The sequence below is a fragment of the Danio rerio genome, chromosome 8, assembly GCF_052040795.2.
Source record: "Danio rerio strain M-AB ecotype USA chromosome 8, GRCz13ab, whole genome shotgun sequence".
Lineage (NCBI taxonomy): Eukaryota > Metazoa > Chordata > Actinopteri > Cypriniformes > Danionidae > Danio > Danio rerio.
In genome coordinates, this window is record NC_141028.1 from 21418377 (window position 1) to 21446139 (window position 27763).

General features: G+C 34.9%; 1 protein-coding gene across 1 annotated transcript in view; it reads left to right on the forward strand.

Moving 5' to 3' along the window:
* Positions 1-1965: 1965 nt before the first annotated feature.
* The window catches only part of notch2 (notch receptor 2), a 70794-nt gene continuing 44996 nt past the window's right edge, over positions 1966-27763 (forward strand). The window contains exons 1-2 of the mRNA NM_001115094.2: positions 1966-2293; positions 24455-24533. Of these exons, the coding sequence (NP_001108566.2) occupies positions 2221-2293; positions 24455-24533 (152 nt within the window). The 5' untranslated portion in view covers positions 1966-2220. The remainder of the gene's footprint in view (positions 2294-24454; positions 24534-27763) is intronic.

Below are 27763 nucleotides of genomic sequence, written 5' to 3' on the forward strand. Positions count from 1 at the left end.
TGTGCTTGCCAGTTTATTTGCCCAATAAATGACAATAGGCTAAAGTTATTTTTTTATTACTTAAAACTTTAACAGACTTCTTTTTTCTAATTTTATGATGTAATAAATAAATCTTTATTTTTAAATAATAAATTTTTCATATTTCTTTATTTTAAATATTTAGCCAGGATTTTTGGTAGGCTATCTCAGAAAGTGTAGTTATGATGACTATTCAACAGATTAATCCAGCTAAAATAGTGCTTAAAATTTATCAAAATGCAGTATTTAAACCTCTTAATTTAATTGAATATGAGGTAAATAACTGCAAAAAAGTCCACTTTCTAAGAAAAAAGAACCACCTTTATCCCCTGGCAGGCTACGGGCCTGATATTGTAACCAACCTGTTCAAGACATGGTAATGGCCATGCTGCCATTTATGTTAACATTTGTTTAGCAATGTTCTGTTATGGTCTAAAATAGTCTAAAATAAGCTAAATTTTTAATGTGCATGAAGTGCCAGATTTGGTCTCGTTCCTACAATAGAACAAACATATCTTCCAGATTCAGCTCTTTTAATTTAAATTTTCCAGAAGTTTAAAATAGCAATAAAATAGTTTTTTTTACAGATGAGTATAATCTGAGCTCATTGGCACAGATGGCACACCCAAAAGTTGAAGCCGTTGTGTTTGTAGGGAGTTTAGGGGAGATTCCAGATGAAACTCAGTGAAAGGTTAAAACTGTCCAACATGAAGACATGCAAAATCATGACTTTTTATAAAACCTTAAAGCAAAATTAAAAATCTGCAACAGCTTTGCTATAAAGGTCTCTTGAATTTTTGGTCAATTAATTTATGGTATGATGTCAGCTGAGAAAAATTATCCTCATCAAATTCTTCTGTGTTTGCAATATGGAGCTGTAATTGAAAATCACATGATGTGCATCTGAAAAGGTCATCCTTGGGGAATGAGCTGAGACCTGCTAGACGTCTGGAAAAACAGGGAAAGCACAGAAAGTCTGCGGCACCCTGGAGGAAGACATTATGGCACAGCAGTGCATTTACTGCAATTAAAGCTGGACCCCCTACAGAGAAAACGCAAGGGTTAATTAGCTCTATTCAGTGCAAAGTCTTTCATCAATGAAAGCAGAACAAAAAAGAACAAAAAAGGATTGATTTGTTTGTTTTTCCTTTACAACGGGAGCCCATTTAATGCAACATCTTTAACAATAATCTCAGGATAATTTGATTTGTGTTTATTTGTGTTGTAATGTTTTGATGTGATGTTGGTAGAAAAAAACTGGGGCAGGACACGTGCAGTGTTTCACTGACTGACGGAACTTTTCCGTGTCAGCAAGTGTAACTACGTTTGATCTTTAGAAAACGTTTTTGAATAGTTTGTTTATGCGAGGATGACAAACACTTATATTATTATTATTATTATTATTATTATTATTATTATTATTATTATTATTATTATTATAGGCCTATTGTTTTCATATAAATATACTTATATCAATACGTTATCTCCAAAAAAGTCATCAAATGTACAGAGGATACCGTTTTCCCCGTTTTGTTCTTCTTCATGCATTTAGCAGATGTGAAAGAAAGGCAAGGAGTTGACGGATAAATCTCCCTAAATCAGACCCCAGAGAAAGGGGTGGGTAATTTATGAGGTAACGTTAACGGGTGGAGAGGAAAAAGTACGAACGGGTTAAATTTGAGTCATACTCGTCTTTACAGAAGAAGTGAAAATTCCTCCGCCGCAGAAAGAAAACAGCGTATTAAACCCAAAATTGAGCTTTCTCTTCAAACCTACTCAAAGCTACATGAATCCATAGTTAACCTATACACATAGTTTAACTCTTTCCATATATTTTTAACGACTTCTAGGAAGTAAACTTTTGAAGAGGGCGTTATTTAAGGACGCATCACAGAATATAGATCCACCCGTAGGGTTTGGCGGAAGAACATCTCCGTCTGCGACTTCAGTGACTGGGACGAAAAGAAGAGAGAAGTTCAGAAAGTTTGATCACAGCGCAGCTACGTGAAGAAAAAAACTTTCAAATGAAGTCACTATACGGATTTATGTGGTCAAACGAGACACCCTGACAGACAAAACACAGCTTCTCCACCGAGTATAATTCGTTTTCCGCGATTTGAAGAGCTTTTTGAGATTCGTGACGCTTTAACCTGACGGAGCTCAGCCTCGCGCTGGCGGCTCTATGTGGATTTTACTCAAAATATGGGCCAATTACCCGGTGTCTCTTCGGGCGGAGTCATCCTTCTCCTTATTTGCTTTCTCAAAACATCATATGGTAAGTGGTTTAACAGTTTATATATCTGAACTCGTTCTTTTAAACCGCTATTTGCCGTCAGTAACGTTACGCATCTGTACGGCGGCGTGAAGCATCAGCGCTCACGTTTCAGTTCTGCACGGCCTCAAATGGCGTGTGTCCGCTCACGTTATTGGAAATTGACTAACATAATGAAGTAAAAGATGAGACATATTATTTACGCTTTTGCATAAACATTTAAAAACTCAAAGCTTTTTCCCCCCCGAAGTGAGCTCTCGTGTTTCACACCTCTGCCCAGATGTGAAAGTCGGCGGATGAAATCTGCAGCGGCTTCCAGTAACTAATGTGAGAGGAGAATTCAAAATGGACACGTATGAGCGGAAAATATGGACTTTTTGAGGTTTTCACTCGCGTAATCAAATTACCCACTTAATTTCTTTTCATAGGAAAGTAACTAAATGTATTTACTCTCATTATTTTGTGGAACAAGTGTGTGGACAGTGAGTTTTTAATGTTACCAGATTGATGAAACTGAATGATTGATTGCATGTAGTTCTGTTATTCCTCAGTTCAGCAGTACTGAAGAGCTTTCCATCTGACGGCTGTTTATTTATGCTTAGCAGCTCATCTCAGCGGGATGCAGACACAAAGGGTGCCATTTGTTGCATTAGAGACACCTATTTAGTGGAATAAGGTCACACATGACTTCTATTCCACATGCAAGTCAGACCCAATCCCTCTAGAAAAGAGGAGCCTCACAAAAGAAAACAAGACAATATAATAATGACTGCAGGCTCGGCAAGAAGAGGGAGGAATGCTGCTGTTGGTGTTTCACATTCCTCTCTCTTGCCTTTCTCGTTTTCTCCCTCACACACACACACACACACACACACACACACACAGACTTTTCCCTGTGGATGCACTCATTTTCACAATGCTGCAGCTCGCCTATTGTGTCCCACAGATGATGTTTCTACTTGTTTCTCTGTATTGGGTATCAATCTTTGGGGTGGGATTGATTTCACTTTTCTTTTTTTTCCTCGCCTGGCATGTTGCCTCAGTTGTGTAGGATGTTTCAAGCCTCTTGTATTTGCTCACATCAGCCGTTACAGCGTGTGTGCAGTAAGAAGTTGGCCCATTGTTCCCGCCTGCGAGCGGCATGCATGATGCCCAGCCACGGTTCTGACCCGCTGCTGCTCTCTGGTGTGAAATGTGATTTATCTTCGGCAAACTCCCACTTGTCAGAACACAACAGGCTGGTTATGAAATGGCCCACGGTGGTGCATATATCAGGGATGCCCACATCCCACCAGCTGGTGCGGTGGAGGTCTTGACCAGGACATTGGAAGGAGCTTTGTTGGTTTATAATGACATACTAAAATGATTATCCAGTTTAGTTGGATGTAGTGGGTGAGCATTTGTATACTTTTCTTTTGGTTTTGTTTTTAATATCTGGTATCCAGTGAACTCCCAATCTTGCAAATTAATTGGCATTTTAAGCATCTTGTGCCACCTAAAAACTTCAAGGGTGACACTTATGAGGTTTTTTTCAAAGGGAAGCTGATGAAAATGAAGATGCCTTTTATTTCTCATTTGTGTTGTATGTGGAGGCCTGAAGGGGTCATCTATGATGCATTGAGCTCCAAAAAGCCAAATCTCCACACATGAGGTGTCGCCACAGTTTTTGTAAGACTGTAGGAAAGTGCTGTGGGAGGTCAGAAAGGAATGAGATGCTCAGTCTTGTTAAATGCATGGATTAAAGCCCCTGTGCAAGTTAACAGATGAAATGGAAATTAAGACATTCTGGATTCCTGCCACATGGCAATATGCTAGGCATCAGATATATGCACAGTGCATGTGTGTTCCTGCGTGTGTGTTGTGTATTGCATGCCTGACATGCAACCTCATTTATTACATGATGTCATGCAACCTCATTTACTTTTATAGTGCTGCAATATATTATTGTGTATCAAAAATGTTGATGTTAGTTGCGGAAATTAGTGAGCTTATTAATAGGGATGCACTTATATCAATGATCCGCTGATATCGATAATGTTGATTAATAATGAAACTAGAGTATTTTGTCTGAATTAAAAAAAAAAACACTAACAGTAACATTTTAATGCACACTTGAATGCTAAATGAGCATTGGGCATCACAACATTGTAATGTACAGAAGTAATGTAAGTTTGTATTAATTCAAGTTATAAGTATTTTTTTGTGATCTGCTGTTAACGTGAATTGACACAATTAAACGAGCACTATGGCCAAATACTATGTCCACACGGAAACTACGCACGCAGAATTCTGCAGATATCAGCAGATTTTAGCCCATCATTAATTACCTTTATTTACTTGTGTAAATATGAGTAAATTTATATTTATTCAATTTTTAAATTAATTTCGGTAATATTATTGACTAAAATTAAAATATTTATATGATTTATTTACAATACAATTTGTAAAGTATTATTTTCTGTCTTTTTGTAGATATATTATATGAGAGACTTGCTTTGTTTACCAAAAAAAGTGGATTTTAATTTAATTGGATTTGCATTGTAAACATTGAATACAAAGCAAAAAGTTACTATTTTTATTTCATATATTAAGATTTTAGTTATGGTACTCCCAAAATCATTCCACATAAATCCGCAGATTTTTAACAAAATTCTGCGCAGAAATATCACAAAATGTCCGCAGATTCTGTCTGGCCCTATGCAAATTACATATACACAACTGTTTGAAAGTTTTAGGTAGTTTTAAGATATTAAGGTAGCTCTTTGGAATAAGTTTTTATTAAGTCAGCATTTATTTAATGAAAAAGTTACATTTGTAAATTTAATTAATAATTGAAACTGAATTCTTTCTACTGTAATGTTTTATGGCAAACTAAATTTTTCAGTGTCAGTTTTTTAGTGTCACGATCCTTTAGAAGTCATTCTAACATGCTGATTTGCATAAGAAAGGTTTCTCCATCTTGGACTAAACGTCATTTTCCCTTTGCAAAAACTGTGAACAAGTGTTTCTTCATAATTCTTTGATCAAATAAAAATATAAACCAATTTTTACTGTCACATTTTAAACAATTAAATACATTATTGCTGAATAAAAGTATAATTAAAAGAGGTTACACATAATTTTAAACTAAAGAAAACTGTTGATTAACATACTGTGTGATATTTATGAACAAAATGTACTTTAAAGTCCTTGTGAAATAAAGATGTATGATTTGTTTTGGTTGTGCACATTGTTATCCTTTAGTTGAACAATTAATCTGTGCAAGTTAATCCACTAAAAATATTTGTTTTGGTAAACTTCAATCAAAGTCTGACCATTTGCTACTGCGTTTGGAGTGTTGGTCCACCCCCTACTCAATAGTCCATTTGAGCTGGTAGTAAACCAACATACTGAAGCAAAAGTCTTAGCAACTTTTAGGTTTTTTTCAGGTTTACACTGACTTTAATGTTAGGGTTTGGTTTAGGGCTATTGTAATTATCTATGATTTGCTGTTATTACCATGGCAAGTACTAATATACAATGTAACAAGGACACTTACAATGAAATGCAACCAAAAATCATTCTGATCTTAAAGTTTAGATGGTATTGGATATTCGAATGATAATGTAACTAAATATCTCATTTTGGCCAATAAAAAGTACATGGAACGTTTCTAAGGATATTTGTTAGATTCTGTGCTTGTGTTGATGTGAAAGTTCTCACTCTGATTGTTAGCATACAACCAGCTCTCAGGACACTTTCATTGGAATGTTGTTGCTTTGAGAATTATCAGGTTTCCTCCCAAACTACATGCAGCCTATCATTAAACAATTAGGGTGCTTTTTGGCCCCATGTGATGTACAGATTTAATGAGCGCCACTGAAAACCTCCCTTCACCCTTATGTTATCAAATCTGTATGCAATTACGCCCCCTGTCTCATTACAGATGGCTTTGGGAAGGGTTTATTGTTTGTTGCCATGTCAACGTTTAGCAGAATAGAGAGCGTTTGCTGTATATACAGGAACACCAGGAAATGGGGTTACTTCCTCACTCAGCGTGAACAACTTCCTTCTGCTGTCCAACATGGATGTGGGCCAATGCCGACAAATCTCTTCTAACTCTCTGACTCGCTCTATTGAGTACTTTCCTCTCAACCCAGCCCTGTCAGACTCGCATAATTACTTCCCCATCTCTCTCAGCAGCTATTAGTGCTAACAGAGAGCGAGAGAGACACACACGAGCAGAGATGTCCCTTGGGTTCTGGGTTTGGTCGCGGGGATGAGGCCTTGCTTGCAGACAAGCAGAGCTTACAGCTGTGAACCAGCTGCTCTGTGCAAGAGCCTCGACACACTCATGCCGTCTGATCCGTGTCAAGAAGGAGGGGACTTAGACTGTGTTGGAAACACTCCTTGACCTTATTAAGGCTGTTTGCATGACCATTTCTCTTGCTCACAGTTACAGTAGGATTAGGCATGAGACGATATAGGTTTTAAAACCGCAAAAATTTTCTGTTATATCATTCCTAACGTATATGTAAGCAGGGGCGGATTTAGTGATTTGGGGGCCCTAAGCAATTCCAGCCATGGGGTCCAAAAGTTTGTGCTTTAATTTATTCCTATTTGGTTTATTTAGCTGTTTTTTCTTATATCAATCTCCTTTTGTATTTTTTTTTGTCTTAATGCAAAATAATAGTAACAACATGTAAAGCATCTTGTAAAACAGTTTTACATGATTTATTTTTTTTAAATGAATTCACAATATAATATATATAAACTATTTCGTTTTAAAACTAAATCTTTACATAATTTGTTTGCTGGACTGCTCCATGATTAAGGGTCGGGACACATTTGCACAGAAGTAATAATCATTAAACTTTTATTTAGACACTTTTAGACACAAATTATGTTATATATAATTGATAGGTATAACTTATACTTCTAGGAATACTTCTAGGAATTTATTCAGATTTCCCGCAGCCCTAAACGGCCACATACCTTGCTCATTGGGTAAATCCGTGTTGTTTTATGTGTTGTAAAGAAAACTGTGTTATTGAAACTAATGAAGACAGCAGAAGTCAATGACTTATTTTAATTATTTAGCCTGACATGTTTACTGTTCCAAAATATCAGAAATGTTTCCTAAAATTAAATATATTGTGTAAAATGGGGTGGAAAGTTTTTTTTTATTTATTTGAATTAATTTTTTTTTACCCAGACATACAACTTATTTTAGAGTAATCCCAATACCGTGAAACTGTTCAATCGTGATATTTTTTTTTCACGAATAACATATAGTCAGAAAATTATACCGGCCCATGCCTAGTTAGGATTAGAGGTTTTAATGAATACTGTAAGTAAATATTGAGTAATGTACACTTAAAAAATTTTCTCCTAATTGGCAGTCGCCCCAAGCTCCTGATTCATAGATGTTTTACATTTATTTACATTTTAGTATTGCATTGTAAGACCTCAATCTCTGATCTGAAAACTTTTGAGTTTAACAAACCGACTTTTGTTAATATTTTAAGAGGTCTGAAACCATGTGAAATAGTATAAGCATTTACAGTAGATTGTAAAATTACATAGAATTTTTTTTTGTAGTTTTTATCCGATCCAGAAACTATATTGTTTTAATCTTTAAAAATGTCACTAGAAGTCATTTTGTTAAAATGTTTAAACAAATTTAGTTGTAGCAGAGATCAAATGTCCATAATGCAAATCTAAACCAATAATAAGTTAATGGAAAACACCCCTAAATCTTAAACTACAGAAAGCTCTTAGTTAACTGATATCCTCAACAGTGAATTGACATGAATGAATGTTTCATCAAATTGTGTGGTTTGATTTAGAAGAGTTAAAGAAGATTATAATCTTGAATAAGTTACAAAACTTTTAAAATGAGTGGAGAAAATGTCAAACTGTAGATTTGCTATTGATGTTGTAATTTCTAATGGTCAAAGGCAGGTCAGATGTGACCAGCACTTTTGACTGATAGAGTGTTGTGTGAACCTTCTATTTCATGTGTCTTTGTGGGCGCTTCTTTAGATCGCATCTGTTTTATGTATTGAAGACTAATTTTCCTTAGCTCAGCAAAGCCTAGGGCCTAATTCATGACAGATTTTGTGTTGAAAACTGTTTTTGTAAGTTGCTGAATGTAGTTCAGAGAGTCCCTGATCCTGTTCCTGCATTTAGTGGGGATAAAAAAGTCATGGGACTGCTTTTCATTGAAGACAGGTTTGAGTTGGCTTCAGATCGTACACCCAAGTGTTCAGTGCCAGTAAGCACACACACACACACACACACACACACACACACACACACACACACACACACACACACACACACACACACACACACACACACACACACACACACACACACACACACACACAAACACACTGAATACTGGTGTGCTGTACTGCTTGAGTACACACACATTATGAATCTGCTGTGTAGATGTTTTGCAATTGATTTATAACCAGTTCTAAGAAAGACATACTTTCACATCTGGTCACGTTACTGTTGGAGTCCCATCTGAAACAGAGACAGAAAATGAAAAACACAGACAGGAAAGAGTATGAGGGTGCAAGATCTATCTATCTATCTATCTATCTATCTATCTATCTATCTATCTATCTATCTATCTATCTATCTGTCTGTCTGTCTGTCTGTCTGTCTGTCTGTCTGTCTGTCTGTCTGTCTGTCTGTCTGTCTGTCTGTCTGTCTGTCTGTCTGTCTGTCTGTCTGTCTGTCTGTCTGTCTGTCTGTCTGTCTGTCTGTCTTATTAGCAAGCTATCAAACCATAAACATGACGGTTAATTATTTGTAAATAAGGAAATTAAACCATACAGTTAATATTTGTACCTCAGACTTATGATGAAATAAAATACATTTAATTATTATTTTTATTTTATAATAGTGCAATAGTGCATTACATTATATTGGTTATTTTGTGAAATATGTTTTTCTTACCTATAAAAACATCATATTTATTAATGTATAGTCATATTGGATTGGTAAAATATTATAAGGATGTGGCATCATAAAGAAAGAAAATAAACAACTAATTTCGTAATTTAGCTTAGTAGTTTTTCAAAACAAAAAAGGAAAACAACTTTTTAAAATACTTTTAGTATTGTTTCATAAATAATTAAATGTTTAATTAAATTTAAACTTAACATTTTTTTGTGTTTTCTTGCTATTATTACTCTAATAATCTTTAATATTCTTTTATTAAAAAAAATACAACTAAAACATCTCCTGAATCATTGTTCTATAGATACTCCAGATATACTCTAGATATACTCCCGGATAAAATCATTCCACTTGTGATTATTATTATGTTTTTTTTTAAATAGTGCTGATTATATGGTATATCACATTGGATATAGCAGAAAAACTAAATATTACAATGGGATTTTTAAAAGATGTCATGCAACTCTAGCTTGGCAGATTGCAAGGCAGTTCGGTATGACCTCCACGATTCAAAATGCATAGGGATATTGGGGTTTTGCATTAATTTTTAAATAATTTTCTGCATTTTTCCCATTCTTGTAATTATTCTCTGAACTGGCTCTGTGCATGTTACACAGCTCGCCATGAGTAAATGTCCCATCAGTGAGCACTTAAGTAGGAGATGATGTTTTCACGTGAAAATAAAAGTGATGTGAACCATATGAAAATGTCTAACATGAACAGCTGAATGAAAGTTACAAAGTGCAAATTATGTCTTGATTATCAACGGTTAGACTCAGTTATGACCTATAATTTTGTGTACCTGTCCAACTTGACAAGCATTCAATCGGTTATGCATGAGACATTGGAATGTCTCATTGTGCTGCATCTGTGCTGCGTCTTATAAAACGCATCTTATTCCTCTTATTTTTCTAAGATTAATCAAACAACAATATATAATGAAATCACTCTGCTATATCGCTCAGTAATGGTTAACATTTCTTTACCTATATTATATTATGCAATGTTATTTGATTAATAATAAATATGTAATGGACAACTACTCTTAGGCACATAAAAACCTGAAAAGCACTGTTTATTTTAGTATAATCTTTGCTTTATTGGATTTATTTTGTATTAGAGTTTTTATTATATCATATATTGAACCGCAGCAAAAACTAAACTGAACCATGTGAAGTCTGTATTGTTGCACCCTCAATAGCCATAAACAGATATTTTCCCATTGCATTGCACCTAAATTTTTTTAACTCCATCCCATGAGCCATGAGTTTTCAAGATTTGTGTAAAGTTAAAAATAGTCTTCCTTTTAAAACGTGCTTTAAGACCCTGCATTCTGTTCCATTTCGATGCGCTTCGTCTGGCTGTTTTTGAATGCAAGAATGCATGTAATGTAAACATTGCCTGAGAATGGCGTCCGTTTGGCATCAGGTGCACCAGAAACCTGTGGTTCAGGCAACCCAAAATGACACAAAAAATGTGAAAATGTAGGTTTGCACATTGTTACTGTTTATCTTATGTTTATCATCAGATTTTATTACTGGAACATTTAATCCAGTCCTTTGTTCCTGGAAGAACTAGAAGGTTAGTGAGCAGATTGAGTAAGCATAAGGTAAAGAAAAAAAGTTTGTTTTGAACAAATAAGTGTGAATTGCTTCTCCTAATTATTTTACTTATCACCCTCTCACTTTTTTTACTAGTTTTTTTTACCCCTCCCCCCCTTTTTTCTCACATTGTCCTCACATTTGCCCCTTACTCCATTCCTTTACACCTCAGGGACAGAGTTTGGCCTCATTAATGTGGAGAAATGAAGACAAAATGTTTAGCAGTTGGTTAATCACAGCAGGGTTACTCTAAACAGAGTTTGTGTGAAAGTTTGGTTGTTGTTTGCTTGTGAGGAATCTCACGATAAACACAAAGAGTGAATTTGTCTTGTGTAAAGTAGATTATACACACATTTTTAAGCCAACATGCATGACTTAGGAACGGTTCCATCCTGTTTGTCTGATCATTACTCATTGGGCGGTTCAGACTTGAGCCTGATCACAGATCAGTGATGCAACGATTTGTCTTGACTCTTGGCCAGAATCTTGATCGCAGCAGGTGTGCAGGCTTTAAGTTTAAGTGCCTGGTTTACAGTAGGCAGATCCTGGATTTAGATGTGCAGGAGGTCGTACAGGATTCAAAACTGCCTCTTTAGTAGGACTGGAAATGAAGAGGAGTTAAAAGTGTTCATTTAGCAAAGCCAGTTCCAAAATCCTTTGAGAACTTCCCCTCCGGCGGTTTGAGGAAGCATATGGGGAGCTTGACAGACCAGTCAGGGCTGAGCCTCTTTTCTCTTTTTGCAAGCCTCACCCTTCACATGTGTGTCTCACTCATCTACATTCTGTCGTTTTGTCTTCATTTTGTTTGCCTATGAGACTTTGTGACCACACAGTTCGAAATAAAATGTCACAATCATTACAGCATTCAGTAGCAAAACCAGTTTGATTTCAAAACTATTGATGGCAATTTAAATATTAGAGCAAAAACTTTATTGTCAATGTACAAGCTGATTGATGTAAAATTGACTTTACAGGTGCAAGCGCTAGGGCTGTGCGATTTGGGGAAAATATCTAATTGCGAATAATTATATGACAGATGTTGCGATTTGATTTGATTTTCTATTTATTTTAAGCCTCAAGCTGATTTTAATTTAATTCAAGCTTCAGCTCAATAATCTGTGAGCCATGGCAGCAATTCTGTGACAGCTCTTAAAAATTGCCTATTTTTTCAGTGTCTGTGAGTTTGAAACCTAAAAATTCATATATCACAAATGCTGTTTTTCTTTGATATTAATTCATCTATTAAGGCATCTGAAGGACCAGACACCATTATCCCACTGGTCAGCGCTTTCCTGTTTTTTTTTTTTTTTTTTTTTCATTTTGGTGTGGTTCAGTTTTCGCAATTTTGATTGGGCAGAATGAAAGTGTGCTTACTCAGTTGGCTAGTTATAAAAGCCGGTCAGATCACACGATTTCGGCACAATTTTCTTGAAATAGGGTGTCATGGCAAGTTGAAAACAACAAATGGACGTCATGATAAAATTAAATAGTTTCTTCTTGTGTGGTATAGTTCATGACAAACGATACCATGTCTGCGATGATGTCGTGAGGCTAGCATGTTTACTTTTTTGAAGCATAGCGGACTGTTTTAAAAGGTGTAATTTGTTATTTTTGTTTACATATATACATATATGTTTTATATTGCAGCCTTTTGCGATTAATTAATCGCACCGTTTCAAATTGCTATTGCAATTCGATAACGATTTATTGTACAGCACTAGCAAGCGCTAAAATCTTTTTCAATCCCATTCACGTTAGCACCACAACCAAACTTTAACCTCGTGTAGGGTTTTTACCGCATTTAGTGACCGGAATAACACGCGCGGCTTTCTGACGCTACCTGTCGTGTGCATCTAAGTTTCTGGGAAATGCGGAGGTTTTTATTCTCTCATTCGCCGTGCGGTATAAAACATTGCATGAAAAATACACGCTTAGAGCAGCTCCTCGAATCAAATATCTTGTGTTTTGCGAGGGGCATGAATGAATTCCCTGAATGAAAGAGCCAAACTGCAGTTAAAGTCCACCATTTAATAATTTGGCAAATAATTCGACTACAGATGTCCATGTAGGTTAAACACCATCACTTTCTCCTGTATATGTGTGTGTGTGTGTGTGTGTGTGTGTGTCTGTGTGTGTGTGTCTGTGTGTGTGTGTGTGTGTGTGTGTGTGTGTGTGTGTGTGTGTGTGTGTGTGTGTGTGTGTGTGTGTGTATATTTTGACTCTGAAACTCGCGCGTGCCCAAATAGACACTCCCACACCATCCCACTTTTCTTCCTCCGACACTCCCCCCTAAACAGAGCTGGACACGCCCACTTTTCTGACTTTTTCCAAAGTAGAGGTGTGAAAACACCCTGCTGAAACGAGGGGGTTTCATGGCCCTTTAAAGTGAGTGAGCTTTTTAAAAAGTGATGGCATTTAATCATCTATTATGACTCAATGAAGTCACCATGACCACTTGTATAACAACTTTTATAAACAATTATTCTAGTAAGCTTTTAAAATGTAACAATATATTTACACAGTGCTTTCCACACATACACATATATATTGCATATTTTCAGCTGCTCAAGTATATTTAGTGACACTTTTTTTTACTATAATTAGTAACACCGTACTGTCAACACTGCCACAGACAGTCTTACATGCTCTGCAGACCCACGGAGACATGCCTTTTTGGTACCTAAAAGTTTGTCCGGCCGGAGTTTTAAAATCTCCTAGAACATCCAGGATTTTGGCTTTTGCTTTCACTTTCTAAAGCTGTTGTTAATCATATGCGTTTTTGCAGTAACTTCACAGCTTCGCAGCTGACAGCTGATTGACAAATAATTAATACCTTAATCAAAACGACTTAGAAAAACTTCACAATATACTCAGAGAGGACAAAATGACTGGTTTGAACTGGCTGCAAAATATATGTAGAAACTATTTCATTGGTAACGGTTAATCAACGCATTTGCCTTCTGTAAGGCAAATTATAGAATTTTACTATTTTTAATCTTGTAATTATTATAATTTCTAGAGATATTGGCTGTTTTTATTACCTTTTCTGTCATTTATTTGTCATTTGCTGTATATTTCTATTATTTGATGATGTTGATATATTACATATTTTATACATATCTAAAAAGCTTTGGTATTCAAGTTTGCTAGGAACTTAGAACTAGTCAGCTGGCCTATGTTACACAAACCTATGTAACGGGAGGGTTTGGCCAAAAATGTGCACTCATTAAGGTTCTGCAGAGTGCTTTGGAACCAGCTGATTTTTATTGCTGACATTCAACTGCCCAAAACAATTGAAACTTCAAAATGCTCTGTTTTATGTTCTGTTAATTCAACGGGCTTATATGCTACTGTATTTTGTTACAAAATGAAGTATTCACACATGCATTTATTGGCCATTATATGTTAAGTATACAGAAAAAACTAACAGTGAAATTGCTATATGACCTTCAGCTTATTTACTTTTCTTGAGTTTACAGTTTATTGACTCGTAACGGAGTTGAATGACTTATTTACATGCTTAAATCAGAAAGCATTTTTAAGCTTTCTTATATATTTTTAACTAATACTTTATACTTATGCAAAGAGGCTGCAATGAACATTTATAATAGAAGCTTTATTTTTAAGAGTGCATTCACAGTCTAGTGTTCCCCAGTCTTTCTCTTCTCTCTCGTTCTGCTCTTCATTATTGCCTCTTGCCATCTTGAACACACTTGACTCCTGCTCTTGTCTTCTATTCTTCCCTCTCATATCTCCAGCACTCCAGTTCTCCTCCCCTTGGCTCTTAAATCTCTGTGAAAGCACAATTTCACACTCAGCTTAGCCACTTCTCCCAAATATTTCCCACCACAGTTTCTGCCAAAAAGGGGTGCAACCAAACGCCTTCTCCTGTTGCAGGCTTTGACCTCACTGGGCATTAGATGCCTGGCACAACTCTGACTCTTAGCCCAGTGCCTATAAAAAGTATTCATTCTGTTTGGTCTTTTCCATGTTTTCTTGTTTTACACCATTGAATCACAGTCGAGTTAATTTGGCTGCACATTGGTCTTTCTGATGAAAAGTGTCTAATCTCAAAGCGGATGTAGATTTCTATAAATAATGAAAAAGATTCTTCAGATGTTATTCGTAAAAAATAAGCACTGGTTTAGTCAGTTGGCATCACATTATTAATTAATTGGAGTTTCAGTTGATGGTAAAAAATTTTTATATAGATGGTCCAGCTTTTGATTAATCGTTACTGGTTATTATATTCTATATGGCTGGGCGACAAGATGATAATATTATATATTGACGATGCCTAATGAGCATGGCGATTATGAGTTCAACTTCAACCTTGATCAAACACACACAAACCAATTAATTAGGACCTGAACAGCACTTGATATTTATAGGCAGGTGTGTTTGATATGGGTAACAACTTAATTTTGCAGGAAGGTAGATTCCCAGGAACTGGGTTGAACACCCCTGACGTAAATGAAGGTTATCTAGATGATATTTAATTGAATTTTAAATGGCCTAGTTATAACACTACACTTACCTTTAAAGTGAATGAATGCATACGGTACAGCATGATGGCTGTATTTATTTTTATTCATGTTTTTTTCCTTGAGCTAAGTGTTCTTTTTTTTAATCAGGGGTCGCCACAGTAGAACGAACTCCAACTATTCCGGCATATGTTTTACACAGCGGATGCCGTTCCAGCCACAACCCAGTACTGGAAAAGCATTTATTTTAATGAGGCACATTATTTCAGAAATGTTCTATAATATAGCCCTATAAAAACAATTCAAGTAAAATATAGAAGTAATAGAAAATAAACATAGGCCTATAATTGTAAATGTATTAATTTGATTTCAAATAAATGCTCCTGGTGTATTTATTGATGAATTTATTGTTGAATTAAATTTAACAAAATTATATTCAGGCACGGGACTCATTTGTTATCAATTTATAATGTGCATATAAAAAAGCTTAAATCTAAACCTTTCTCAACTTCACATCACGAAACAATGCAGGTTTCTTGACAGGAAAACAAATGCGCTTTTCCAAAGTTAAAGCATTACTGAGAAGCATTAGGACAGTCATACTAATCTTTTGCAAAGGATTGCTTGCATACATGTGCACAAAGCAATTTTCAGCTTACAAGGGAAATTCGTTATTATTGCCTAATCAATAAAATCCTCCCTGGGATGATGCGCAAAGCTATGAGCAAATTAATCATTAATTAATTATTATTATTATCATCATTATCATCGTGTGATGTAAGGGTGAAGGAGTGTTCTCTGTAAAGCTGCATTGAGTTTGTAAAGAGTTTGATGAGCAGCACAGCGGCCTGTTCTGCCTCATAAGTGGGTGTATTTGGTCATTCAGATGAGCTCACCAGTGTTTTTTTCTTCTTCTCTATAAGTCTCTTCAGCGATTGTACTTGTTTGTTCTTTCACATTTAACATCAATGTAAATGTGTGTACGTGGGCCAGAAGTGATGTACCCACTGTCTCGCAGCAGATCTGTGGCATAAGTTTAACTATAAATATTTTTTACATATCACCAAGTCCTAATACTCCATAAACATAAAAAGACACAGCAAACAAGTCAAAGAAGCAATAAAAGCAATTCAATAAGCAATTAAAAAACAGCAGAACGATGATGAAAACAGGAAGGTCAGCAGTTGCAGCTTATTTTAGAGAGTAGCAGAGAGAAGGCTCTATTCTGATGTCATATGACATCTCAGCTGAAATCATGTGGAAGACTTAAAAAAGATAATTCATCCAAAAAGTACAGTATACTCATGATTTATTTATCCTTAGGCCATCCAGAATGTAGGTGACTTTTTTTTCTTTAATAAAACATTTCAGATGATTTTAGCTGAAACTAATACTTAGTGATTTCTAAAAAATTAACACCAGGAAATGCAAATGGACAACTGCTGCTGACAAACAAAACGGGCAAAACAAAATGTGACTCTTGACAGTGAATTAATGTATTGTTGTGAAGCAATTGGTAATTCAAGAAAATTACGTTATTTACAACATTTGAGCCTTTTATTCACAGCCTTGAAAAACAGTCCTGAGTGTGTTTTTAACCGTCTGAAGCATGAGCTGTCTGTCTGGTAATGATTTGCAATTTACTGTTCTATGGACGTTTTTGGGGTCCAGTAAGACCTTAACTGAACCAAATGTTTAGCGTGGTCATAAACAAAGCATTGACATGCAGAAATGGCAGCATTGTGCCCTAAAGATGCTCTTCTTCAGATCTTAAACACAGATTAAACCTGGTGATTGGGAAGCTTGCAAAATTTACTTTACAGTGAGAAGAGTTTTGCTTTGGACCTCATTAGTGTTCAAATAAAATAAAACTTGTATTCTCTTAGAAAATGAAACTGGCGCAACTGCAATAGCCAGATGCTAAATAACTCAATACAAGAATACTAATGAAAAAAATAATTTGATTCTTTGACAAGATCGTGTTTCTTTTAGATGAAAAAATAAGCCAAATTCATCCAAGTTCACTGGTGTTGCATGAAATCCACTGAGGGTGTGAAGGCTTTTTGAATGAACTATATTTTTATACTTTTGAGTGTTTCAGAGTAAGCATGGCATTTTTTTTTTTTTTGAGAAGGCGGAGGTGTATGCATGTAAAAAGCATAAAATATCATGGCTTTTGCTTCATTTATTCTTACATGGCTGGGCGCCACACCAAAATACCTTTCCTCCATGACTACATCACAGCTTCTCATTCAAAACATTCAGTTGTTGCTGTTTTTTTTAAAATTTATAGCCAGCTATAATTGCACCAAATCACATTAAAATATAAGTGAATTATGACATAGCAAACATTTCTGTAATCATAGTAGTGCTGCGCTTTTTTTGTTAAACCCTTTAAGGTTACGTGCTGACTGAAAGACTGACTGACAGGGCTGTGCGATTATCAGTTATGATAAACACAGTTTCCGTAATTATATTTTATTCATAGATAAAGGTCTATGGTTCTTCGTACAATTACCGTATCTTGCTGGAGTTTATGGACATTTCACTTTACTTCAGGATGCATCAATGCTATTCTGTTGGTCCATTTGAGACATAAATATTCCTAGCTATTCTGATACAAGTTGGAGACATTTCTGTTGCATAAACACACTATATTGAACTTCAGCAGCATTTCTTTCAGAGTGCACAAAAAATCTGCGCTTGAAGTTTTGAAAATCGGTGCGCAAGCAAAGAGATTCGCACACTCATATTACAATAATGTGATCTCGAGATTATAAAACTGCGCTCACGATATTTGTCATTGAAATAACATCATAGGTAGCTGGAAGATCTGTGTAAAAGGCTTGCCACCACAGCAAAAAAAATTAAAATCCTTGAGGAAACGGTGAATATAAATAAATAAAGTATATTAATAAAGTATATTAATTAACACTCGCTGATCTGAGTTATTTAGTGGTTTAGGTGTTGTTTTAATGCATCATGAATTGATGGGAAGACCACATACACCTCCACTCTTCAACCTCCTTTTGCTGACATTATTTAACTCTTTCTTTATTTTTTCTTTATGCCATGCTGTGTGTTAGCAGGCTCCTGGAATGTTTGGCATATGTAATGAGCCTCTCTTATGAGTTTTAGGGTCAGTAAAACCATGTTTAGGTCTTGACTTGATGTTCTTGATCTTTTTTCCATGCCGTTCATGACTTCAGGATCAAATTCTGTCTTTTAAGTGTTAGACTTCCAAGTGTTATTAACGAAAATGTAGCCATGCTCAAAGTTGAAGAGCTTTGGGGCATTTATGTAAAGCCCCGTTTTTAGCTGTTGGCTCAGTGCCCAGGCTGTGCACACTTTCTTTGCACTTTTGCACACGGGGATATTTTGAGGCCCGGTCAAAGAACAGGAAGTCAGTATTAGCGCTCAATGCACTTCCTGTCTTGAGCTGTAGTAGTATGTTACTTAGTGTCAGCGCTGCTTTGAAATCATATGACATGCTACCCAGTGTCTGTAAGGGAAGTGTGGGCCAGGGTTTGCTTCTATTTGCAGAAATGTACTTGAGCTGTCGGTAAACTTGCTTCGTATGCATAAATCAACAGTTATATAATAAAAATGTTGTTTAAACACAATAAATATCTCCCTATTATGTTGTTTTATCTTACTCTTTCACATATTTAAACTAAATATTTGGTGTAAGCTTTGAAGATTAATGCACTTTAACCGTTTAAAGTCTTTGGTCCTTTCCACCCTCATTTACACAACAGTAATGTTTTAAGGACATGGATATTTGAGAAACTGTGATTTCTATCTTGATTCTATCTCCATTTTGTTGTTTGTCTTTATCTTTTATACATATTTAGTTAAAACTGAATGTTTGCTTATAGCTTTGAATTTGAGTTTGGTGAATTGTTGAGTTTGGCTACAGTTTGAGTTTGGCTACAGGTTTTTTCTTCACTTTTGTTGCTCTGCCACTTTGTCTGTCACCTCTTTCCCCCAACAACTCCTCTGTCGGTAGTGTTTGAATCAGAGGGAGTGGTGTGGTTACAATCGACAGCAGCTTTTTTCCTTCGCTTTGTGTCATCACAAGAATTTTGACACGCTCTTTGTAACATCCTGACAATGAAAAGCAGATTTCATTTTCTACTTACAACTAGTTTGCAATACGCTCATCTGATTGTAAGATTTAGGGATTTAGTGTTAAATCGTGATTACTTAAATATAAGACATAATTAACTTAATTTTTATAGAGAGAATACAGTTTAACAAAAGTCTTTTAAAACATTTTCTAAAGTCTGTGGTCCCTTCCTCCATCATCTACATAATTGTAATATTTTAAGGATATTGACTTGACATATTGAGATTCCTATCCTGATTCTATCTTCCTTTTATGTTGTGTTTTATCTTTCTTTTTTTTTTTTTATTAAAGCGTTCAACAAGAATACAAAAATATACAGAAAAGGTACAAAACCTTTAACAACAAGGGTAGAGAACAGAACAAAACAAAATGACAAACTAAAGAATATGCCAGGGGGAATATAAATTACAAAAAGCACTTTAAATTTAAAGCAAGGTCACAGTGATGTTTACAAGATCACATACAATACAGTCATCTATTATAAAAAAGAGAGAATATTGTAAGATTCACATAGTGTTACGGATTTTAAAGCTTTAACATTGCTGGAGGTAGAGATTGTATTTAAATAATATTTCAAATCTTTACAAAAAATAAGAAAAAGGGGCTTTACAGACAAAAATTTGCATTTATGTATAAAAAATTTTGCTAGTAAAATAAACAGATTTATTAGAAAATATTTATCTTTAACTTTATCAACATGATAAAAACCAAATAAAACATCCTTGTATGACAAAGAAAAATTATATAAAAGAGATACACGTATAAATAAACTGAATTCTTTCCAAAAAATCTTAATATGGGTACATTCCCAAAAAAGATGATCAACAGATTCATCTAGAATTCTGCAAAAGGAACAAAGGGGATCTTTTTCCGGAAGCATTTTTTTAATATAAACATTCACTGGATAAACTCTATGTAGCAATTTGAAGGAAACCTCTTTAACCTTATTTGTAATTAGAAATTTGTTGGGTAAAGACCACACAATCTTCCAAGGAATGTCATAAAATAAATTACTCCAGTGAAAAATGACATGTGGAATAGAAGTTATTTCATTCTGAAAAAGATGCCGAATCTTTCTATTTCTGAGAGAAGGGTTATGCGAGAAACAAATTTTCCCAATCACTGTTTCACACGCATTAATGTGTTTTATCTTTCTCGCTTGTACATATTTTAAGCACTTTTGTCATTTTATTTGTGGTTTAGTCAAAGACTATATATATATATATATATATATATATATATATATATATAGAAAGATGGATCACTGGCATTACTATGAATGGGGAGAAGTACAATGCCTTCCGGTCAAAATATCCAATCGTCTGTCTTAAAAGCCTTGCAGTTCTGTAAGGGAGGGGCTGTACAAATTTGACTATTTGTTACAGCAAGCCCCATTGTTTTGTGTGTTACTATATAGTACACTAAAAACAGTATGCAAGCTGAGTAGTATGTCCGAATTCATAGAATTCAAAAGTTAGTATGCGAGAAGTACCCAGATGATGTACTACTTCCGGTGAGATTCTGAAGTGTCATCATATGGACGGTATGCTATCCAATGATGCCCCACGAGAGAATTCATAAATCGGAGTGAAGCATTGCAACTCACGTGATCATGACAAATGGCGAATGTAGTACCTCCGAGTTCCATTTACACTACTCGCATTCATACTGTATAAAACGTAATTTTCTAATGGTAGAGTAGTACATTTAAATTCAAATGCAGTACCTACTGAGTAGTAGGCAGTTTCGGATGCAGACAGCTTGTCTGCGTTGATTTGACAAAAGAAATAAAATCATATTGCTTCCAATAAATTTTGTGTCTTTCCAGTGTCGTCCTCCAGTCTTTTCTCAGGTTTTGTCTCTGCTATTCTAGTGTTAATCTAATCATGTGTTTACATCTGATTACCATTGAAACAGCTGCAAAGGATATTAGTGTCATCATCATGCCAATTTTTGTGCAGTAGCTGGAGCTAACTCGTAGCTGGAAATTGTGTGTTTTAAATACAATTTGAGCTTAAACAACAACAGTAATAGGAGCGCACGTTCAGCTGGCAGGTTTTGAGATTTCAGTATTCCTCTATATTAATTTTTTGGATGAGCTGGGTCAGTTGGCATTTCTGTGAGGAGTTGGCATGTTCTCCTCGTGTTGGTGGTACAGGTGAATTAAATAAACTAAATTGTTTGTAGTGTATGTGTGTGAACGTGAGAGTGTATGGGTGTTTCCCAGTACTAGGTTGCAGCTGGAAAGGCATCCGCTGTGTAAAACATATGCTGGATAAGTTGGTGGTTCATTCCGCTGTATCAACCCCTGATGAATAAATAGACTTAACCGAAGAAAAATGAATAAATGTTGTTGGTCACTATTGCTGTGATAAAATTAATAGACAGTTTCGGGCACATAACTGCAAAAAAGTAATTAGTTATTGTCTCTTGCTACTTCCCTCAAATAGTAACTGAATTACATCATTATAAAAGTAACAAATTACCGGTAAAAGTAACTATTGTGTTACTTTTAAAATTAATATATATATATATATATATATATATATATATATATATATATATATATATATATATATATATATATATATATATATATATAAACTGGGATGTTTGTACGATGAATAAAAAGGTCGCTAAATTAAATAAATTCTTCTTATTAAACATTGTACACTATTCTATACTATATTAATGTTGCTTTGGGACAACGTGAGACACCTATGAAATATAATTTTTTACAGTTAATCAATCATTTCTATAGTAGAATAAAACATAACAAAAGCCATAATGTGTGTTTTTTTTAGAACTTTTTATATTTATTGCACAGTTGACTACAACTACAATATTGTTTTTAGAGTATTATTTTCATATTTATATAAAACATAAAAACAATATTGACATCTTTCCATGATTAAAACACTGGCTATTGGTGATTACACAAGATACTGTACATTTCAGTGTTTCATAGTGCTCATTTATGTTTTAATCTTGGTATAATTGCTTAATTGTTTATTGTATAAACAATACAATAAAATACAGTATAAATGAGTCCACGCTGTCTCTCACGGACACTGGCGCCATATGGCCAGATCCCTGATATTCACAGCAATTAGATGTTGCAGAATAGTTGCAGAATAGACTGAATTCATTGACTTATTTTGCTACTATTGACATTTCTGTGTGTTTTTTTAATGTAATGGCTCTGTCTCTAAAAGTGGAGCTCATGTCACCTGCATGCTTAGCCAATCATCATCAGTTATGTGGTTGTCTTACCCCCAATACACACACATGCCAATCTTCATCAGTTATGTGGTTGTCTCACCCCTGCAACACACACACACACACATCCACAAAAACCGCTTCAGTGAGCTAAACTGCAAATTGTATATCAAATATGTAATGGCGCATTTTATTGTCAGTAATGTCAGTAAAACGTAATTGTATTAGTAAAACCTTTTTTTTTATAAAGCTGTCCTTCTCATCACTGCTTATAGGGTTATACAATATTTATTGGTCAGATAATTATAGGTTAATATGTGTAAAAATGACATAATTTATACATGTCATTTTTATTAGCGCTTAATAAACAAAACGCTAATAATAAATAAACAAAACGCTATATATACACATGCCTGGTGCTAATTCTGTGTGCAAATTTCTGAATTTCTAAACATTTCACAAACATCATGAGGTTTAGACATATTTTCTCTGCCAGAATATATGATTATTCTGACCTGAGCTAACATAATGAATCAAGCAATGCACATCTTTTTTTCATCCATTCTGATATTAAAGTCATCTGTTGCAGCTTGCCGTTTCATCGCTGTCTGAGACAGTTGTTTTAACTGCAATATCTGTTTATTTGAACTTTCACAGAGTTATTTTTAGAGTGTGCAGGCAAAATCATTGGATGCGAATGTCCCCAGTCCCCTGTGGAAGTTACGCCACTGCCTGGGTGCACAAACTGCAGATTTTATAAACATTGTAATATCAAAATATGAATTTGATAATCTGCATGAATACTGAAATCAGTCATGCGAACGACTTAGTTTTCATATCGGTTAATAATTGTCATATTGTGCATCCCTAAAAACTTATAAAAAACTATATCTAAAAACATTACTTTCTACATTGTATGTTTTTTTTTTTTTTTTCACATTAGTCTGAAATTTCTATTCAGAGCTCATAATATCAATGCAGTTGTTGGGCCCACTATGTAGGTTGTATTACTTTTATTGTACTCTTTATTCATATTTTCACATTTGCTTCACAAGCCATTTTTTTTTACTGTACATTAAAATGGACTTTTGAACACAAAATTGGGAGGAGCTACTTAGCATAGTCTTGTTGATGTCACAGTGACATCACTCCCATTGTATTTCCTCAGTGTCAGCTTTATTTGTGTTTACCTTATTTGTGTTTACCTACCTTATGATCTGTTCACCTTTGCCACCATAAAACCTTGATGTTGTCAAAAGAACAGCTTATTAAACAAGCTTTTACATAACAATGAAGATGTCTTTACTGTCCCTTGATTTATCTGTTTCCTAATAATCATTTATTTCAGAAAAGACATATTGAACTACAATCATTTCAGTAGTGTACAGTATATTAAAATGAAAAAAAAATTAGCAAAAATTAACTTGAATTAATTATGTGTCATGGAAATGGAAAAACGGAAATACTTTATAAGGCAAAATGTCATGAAATAGGTCTATCCTTTTAAATTGTCATATGGACTAGTGTTTAATAAAATATTTCAAATATTTACAAGTAAATGGTGTGGTTTTGTTTAATCAAGCATACGTAAAGCTTGTAGTGTTTTCTGCTTCCCCCCCCAGAACTTTTAATATATTATTCAGTAAAAATCTGTTGTTTAATGATATTCAGTATTGTTTTGTGGGTCTTTTAAAATGTCTATTCAGTCACTGTTTATGCACCTTCAAAAGTAATGCCCAACGTAGTCCTGATCCTATGTGTTCATGTTTCTTCCCAGCTCTGCAGTGTATCGACCACGAGAAGCCCTGTGTGAATGGTACCTGTGTCATCTCAAGCAACGGGACACACTACTGCAGGTAAGACTTTCACATTCGAACTCAGAACTGGAAAAACCCAGTGGTGAGACTGCTTTGCTCAAAGCCGCGTTGCCTAACTTCATTATTCCACAGAAATAATGAAATTAGGTCACTCTAAGAATTTAATATTGCCAAATCTGCTTTCCTGACAGAGTTGGATTCCTCCCACGGTACACTGAGAAGTGTGGGTCTTAATGATTGCCTTTTATGTGTGCGTGTGCGTGTATTTGAGAGTAGGAAAAACTATGCAAAGTGGATTCAAAAAGACGAGTAACAGTTGGAGTGGAAAAACGGTAAAATGCATCCAATTCTTGTGGTTGCAGAGTTTAAAATACACACAAACACACACACACACACAAACACACAAGTTTCCTTTACTCTTAAATGCCGGTTCCTTTACTTCTGTTGTTCGTTGAACGCTGCTTGTGGCAACTTGTAATTGCACTTTTTATGCCATATGATTGAGGGTTGCATTTATTGCTTTGCCCAAAATAAACACTTGCTAACAAACCTATCATGTTACTTTTCTATGGGCTGTGAAACACAGAGTTACTGTTTTCCCATCGTTGAATGAATAGTTTTTCTTAAATCTACTGCCATGGAAATATATTTGACAAATTCCACATCTCTAACCTTGATAATATTTTACATCTCAGGTTTGGGTTACAGTAAGTAAGTTCCTATAGCTGCATCTCCATCTTCAAAGCAACAAAGAAATTGAAACTACATCTGATTGTAAAGCTTGTCCTTGCGGTAAATCAGGACAGGAATGCACAGAAAGTTTACCTCAGCACCACGAAACCTTCAGAGATTGTTTGTGACTTCAGCTGAATTGTTGCTGGTTGTTTCTTGGCTTCTACAGAATGAAAGTTGTGACCTTGTGATTTTCACAACAAATATTGCCAGGAAAGCGCATGAGTCAGGCCTTCAGATTGAGCAAGATAGACATGATAAAACCTCAGACATATCGTTCTCAATTTTCATACAAATAATCCTCCACATCTACCTCAGACATGTTTTAGTGAGCTGGTCAGTGTTTGCTTATAAAAAGGTAAAGCTGCTTAGTGAATGGAGCAAAGCCTATTCCTTACTGCAAAGTCTTAGAGGTTTCGGTTTGTAGTGTGGTTTAGTTAATTTATTGTGGTCCTTTGTGTTGGTTTGTAATTGTGATGTTATTGTTCAGATAATTTAGTCTTTATAGAGATTATCATTTTTTGTAATAATTATGTTTTATTGAATTTTTCAAGAACAACAGAGAAACACAGACACACAACACTCGGCACTGCCCAGGACAAATCCCACACAATGAGTCAATGATCAACAAGGGAAACATAGTTTAGCAGTTAATTTCTGTTTAGCTTGAAATAGAAGTACTTTAACATAGGCCATACCTGCCAACAGTCCCGTTTTTCCTGGGAGTCTCCCTGGGTCCCCTCCTCTTAATACAAGAATTCTTGTGCTGTGGAGTAAAATCTGACATTGCGTATGGGAAGCATTGTCAGTGCATCATAAAAGTCATGAAATAAAAGATGTAACAATCTAATTGTAAAGATTTTTATATATTTATATAAAATATTTTAGATATATTTTATTTAGTTGAATTTAAAATACTGTAGTTGTTTTCTTAATTTGGCATAACAACTGACAACCTTATTGAAAAAATGCACTGAAAGAAGTGACTTTTTCATGTGGCAGAATAGAATGAATTTACTCTCATAACTTTTACATTGTAATATTAAGCATCAAGGATAATTAGAATTTTCTAAGTAAATATTTAATATTTTCCCAGACACAGGTTGCGGCTGGAAGGGCATCCGCTGCGTAAAAACTTGCTGGATAAGATGGCGGTTCATTCCGCTGTGGCGACCCTGGATTAATAAAGGGACTAAGCCGACAAGAAAATGAATGAATGAATGAATATTTTATATTTACACATTTACTTCATGTAATAAATGATATGAGTGGAAAGAGTTAAATATAAATATTCAATGACTTGTAATGTTTAAATATTTTCTAATCGTTGCAAGCTTAGTAATATTACGTAAATTTTAATAATTGTGTAATTGATGTGTAATTCCCAGAATGCTTTGCATGGGAGTGAATTAAGAGTAGAATATTTTAACAATAAAAGCAATCTTAGGTGTTTAAATTTAAGAGAAAGACTTGTTAGAGTTTATTCGTCATATTTAAAATATAAAGAAGAGTTTTGAGTAAGTGTTTTAGTTTTGCGGTTACCGACTTTCAGAAGAGTAGCTCTCATGCTTTGGATCTTGAATAATGAATAATGAGATACATACATACTGTATTAGTAAGCAAATACCAATCAAAGAACACTCACCCCATTGTGACAGACTTTTTTTGTCAGACTTTTTTGTCACATCCATAACGCATGTTTATTTTCCTCATACAAAGTACAAAACATGTTTACAGATTGATATTTTTCTGGTCTCGTATCTCTGTGGTCAGTTGTTCTGGAAAATATAAACAAAAGTTTCAATATAATGGTAACATATACTTTCTATGTCAATTTATGTTTTGAGTTTTTACTGCAAATGTCACATCCATAACGCTGGAATTGCTCATATACATTCCAATGAAAGTGAAAAATATAATATATGCCAAACACAACAGAATAGTGCGCCCTGGGAAGTCCAATTTAATTATTGTGACATAATTACTGACAATATTCTATCATTTTGACCATTGATTATTTAGTCATTAGTTATAAGAAATATAGTGGCTAAAATATATAATATTGTCATGAAGAATTATCAGTCTTTGTTAGATGCAGAGACAGATGCAGAGACTTTGTTAAGAATCAGGATTTGTCAAAATCTCCCATGGCATAATTGTAAAAACAGTTAAACTCACTGAGAGATGTTGCTTTTCTATGGATAAGATTGAAAGGTGTTTGTAAAAGAGATAAGATGAAAGCCACAGGACCGTGCCGATGACGTTATCGTGATTTGTTTCTGGCGTGAAAAACAAAATCTGACCTTCCCAGGCTGACAAAATCAGACAATCAGGCAGACAGCGCTAGACTCTCTACAGCTCAAATTCTTGAATTCTCTGAAAGTTCATCTCGGCTTGACTTTGCTTGAGAATGCAGGCTTTCAGCGACCTGAAATGGCTGCCTGGCTGGGTGTGCGTGTGATCTCAAAATGGAACAGGCTGACACAAGGTACTCTGAGGACTTAGTAATACATTCTGTGTAGGTGAGGTGACACCCG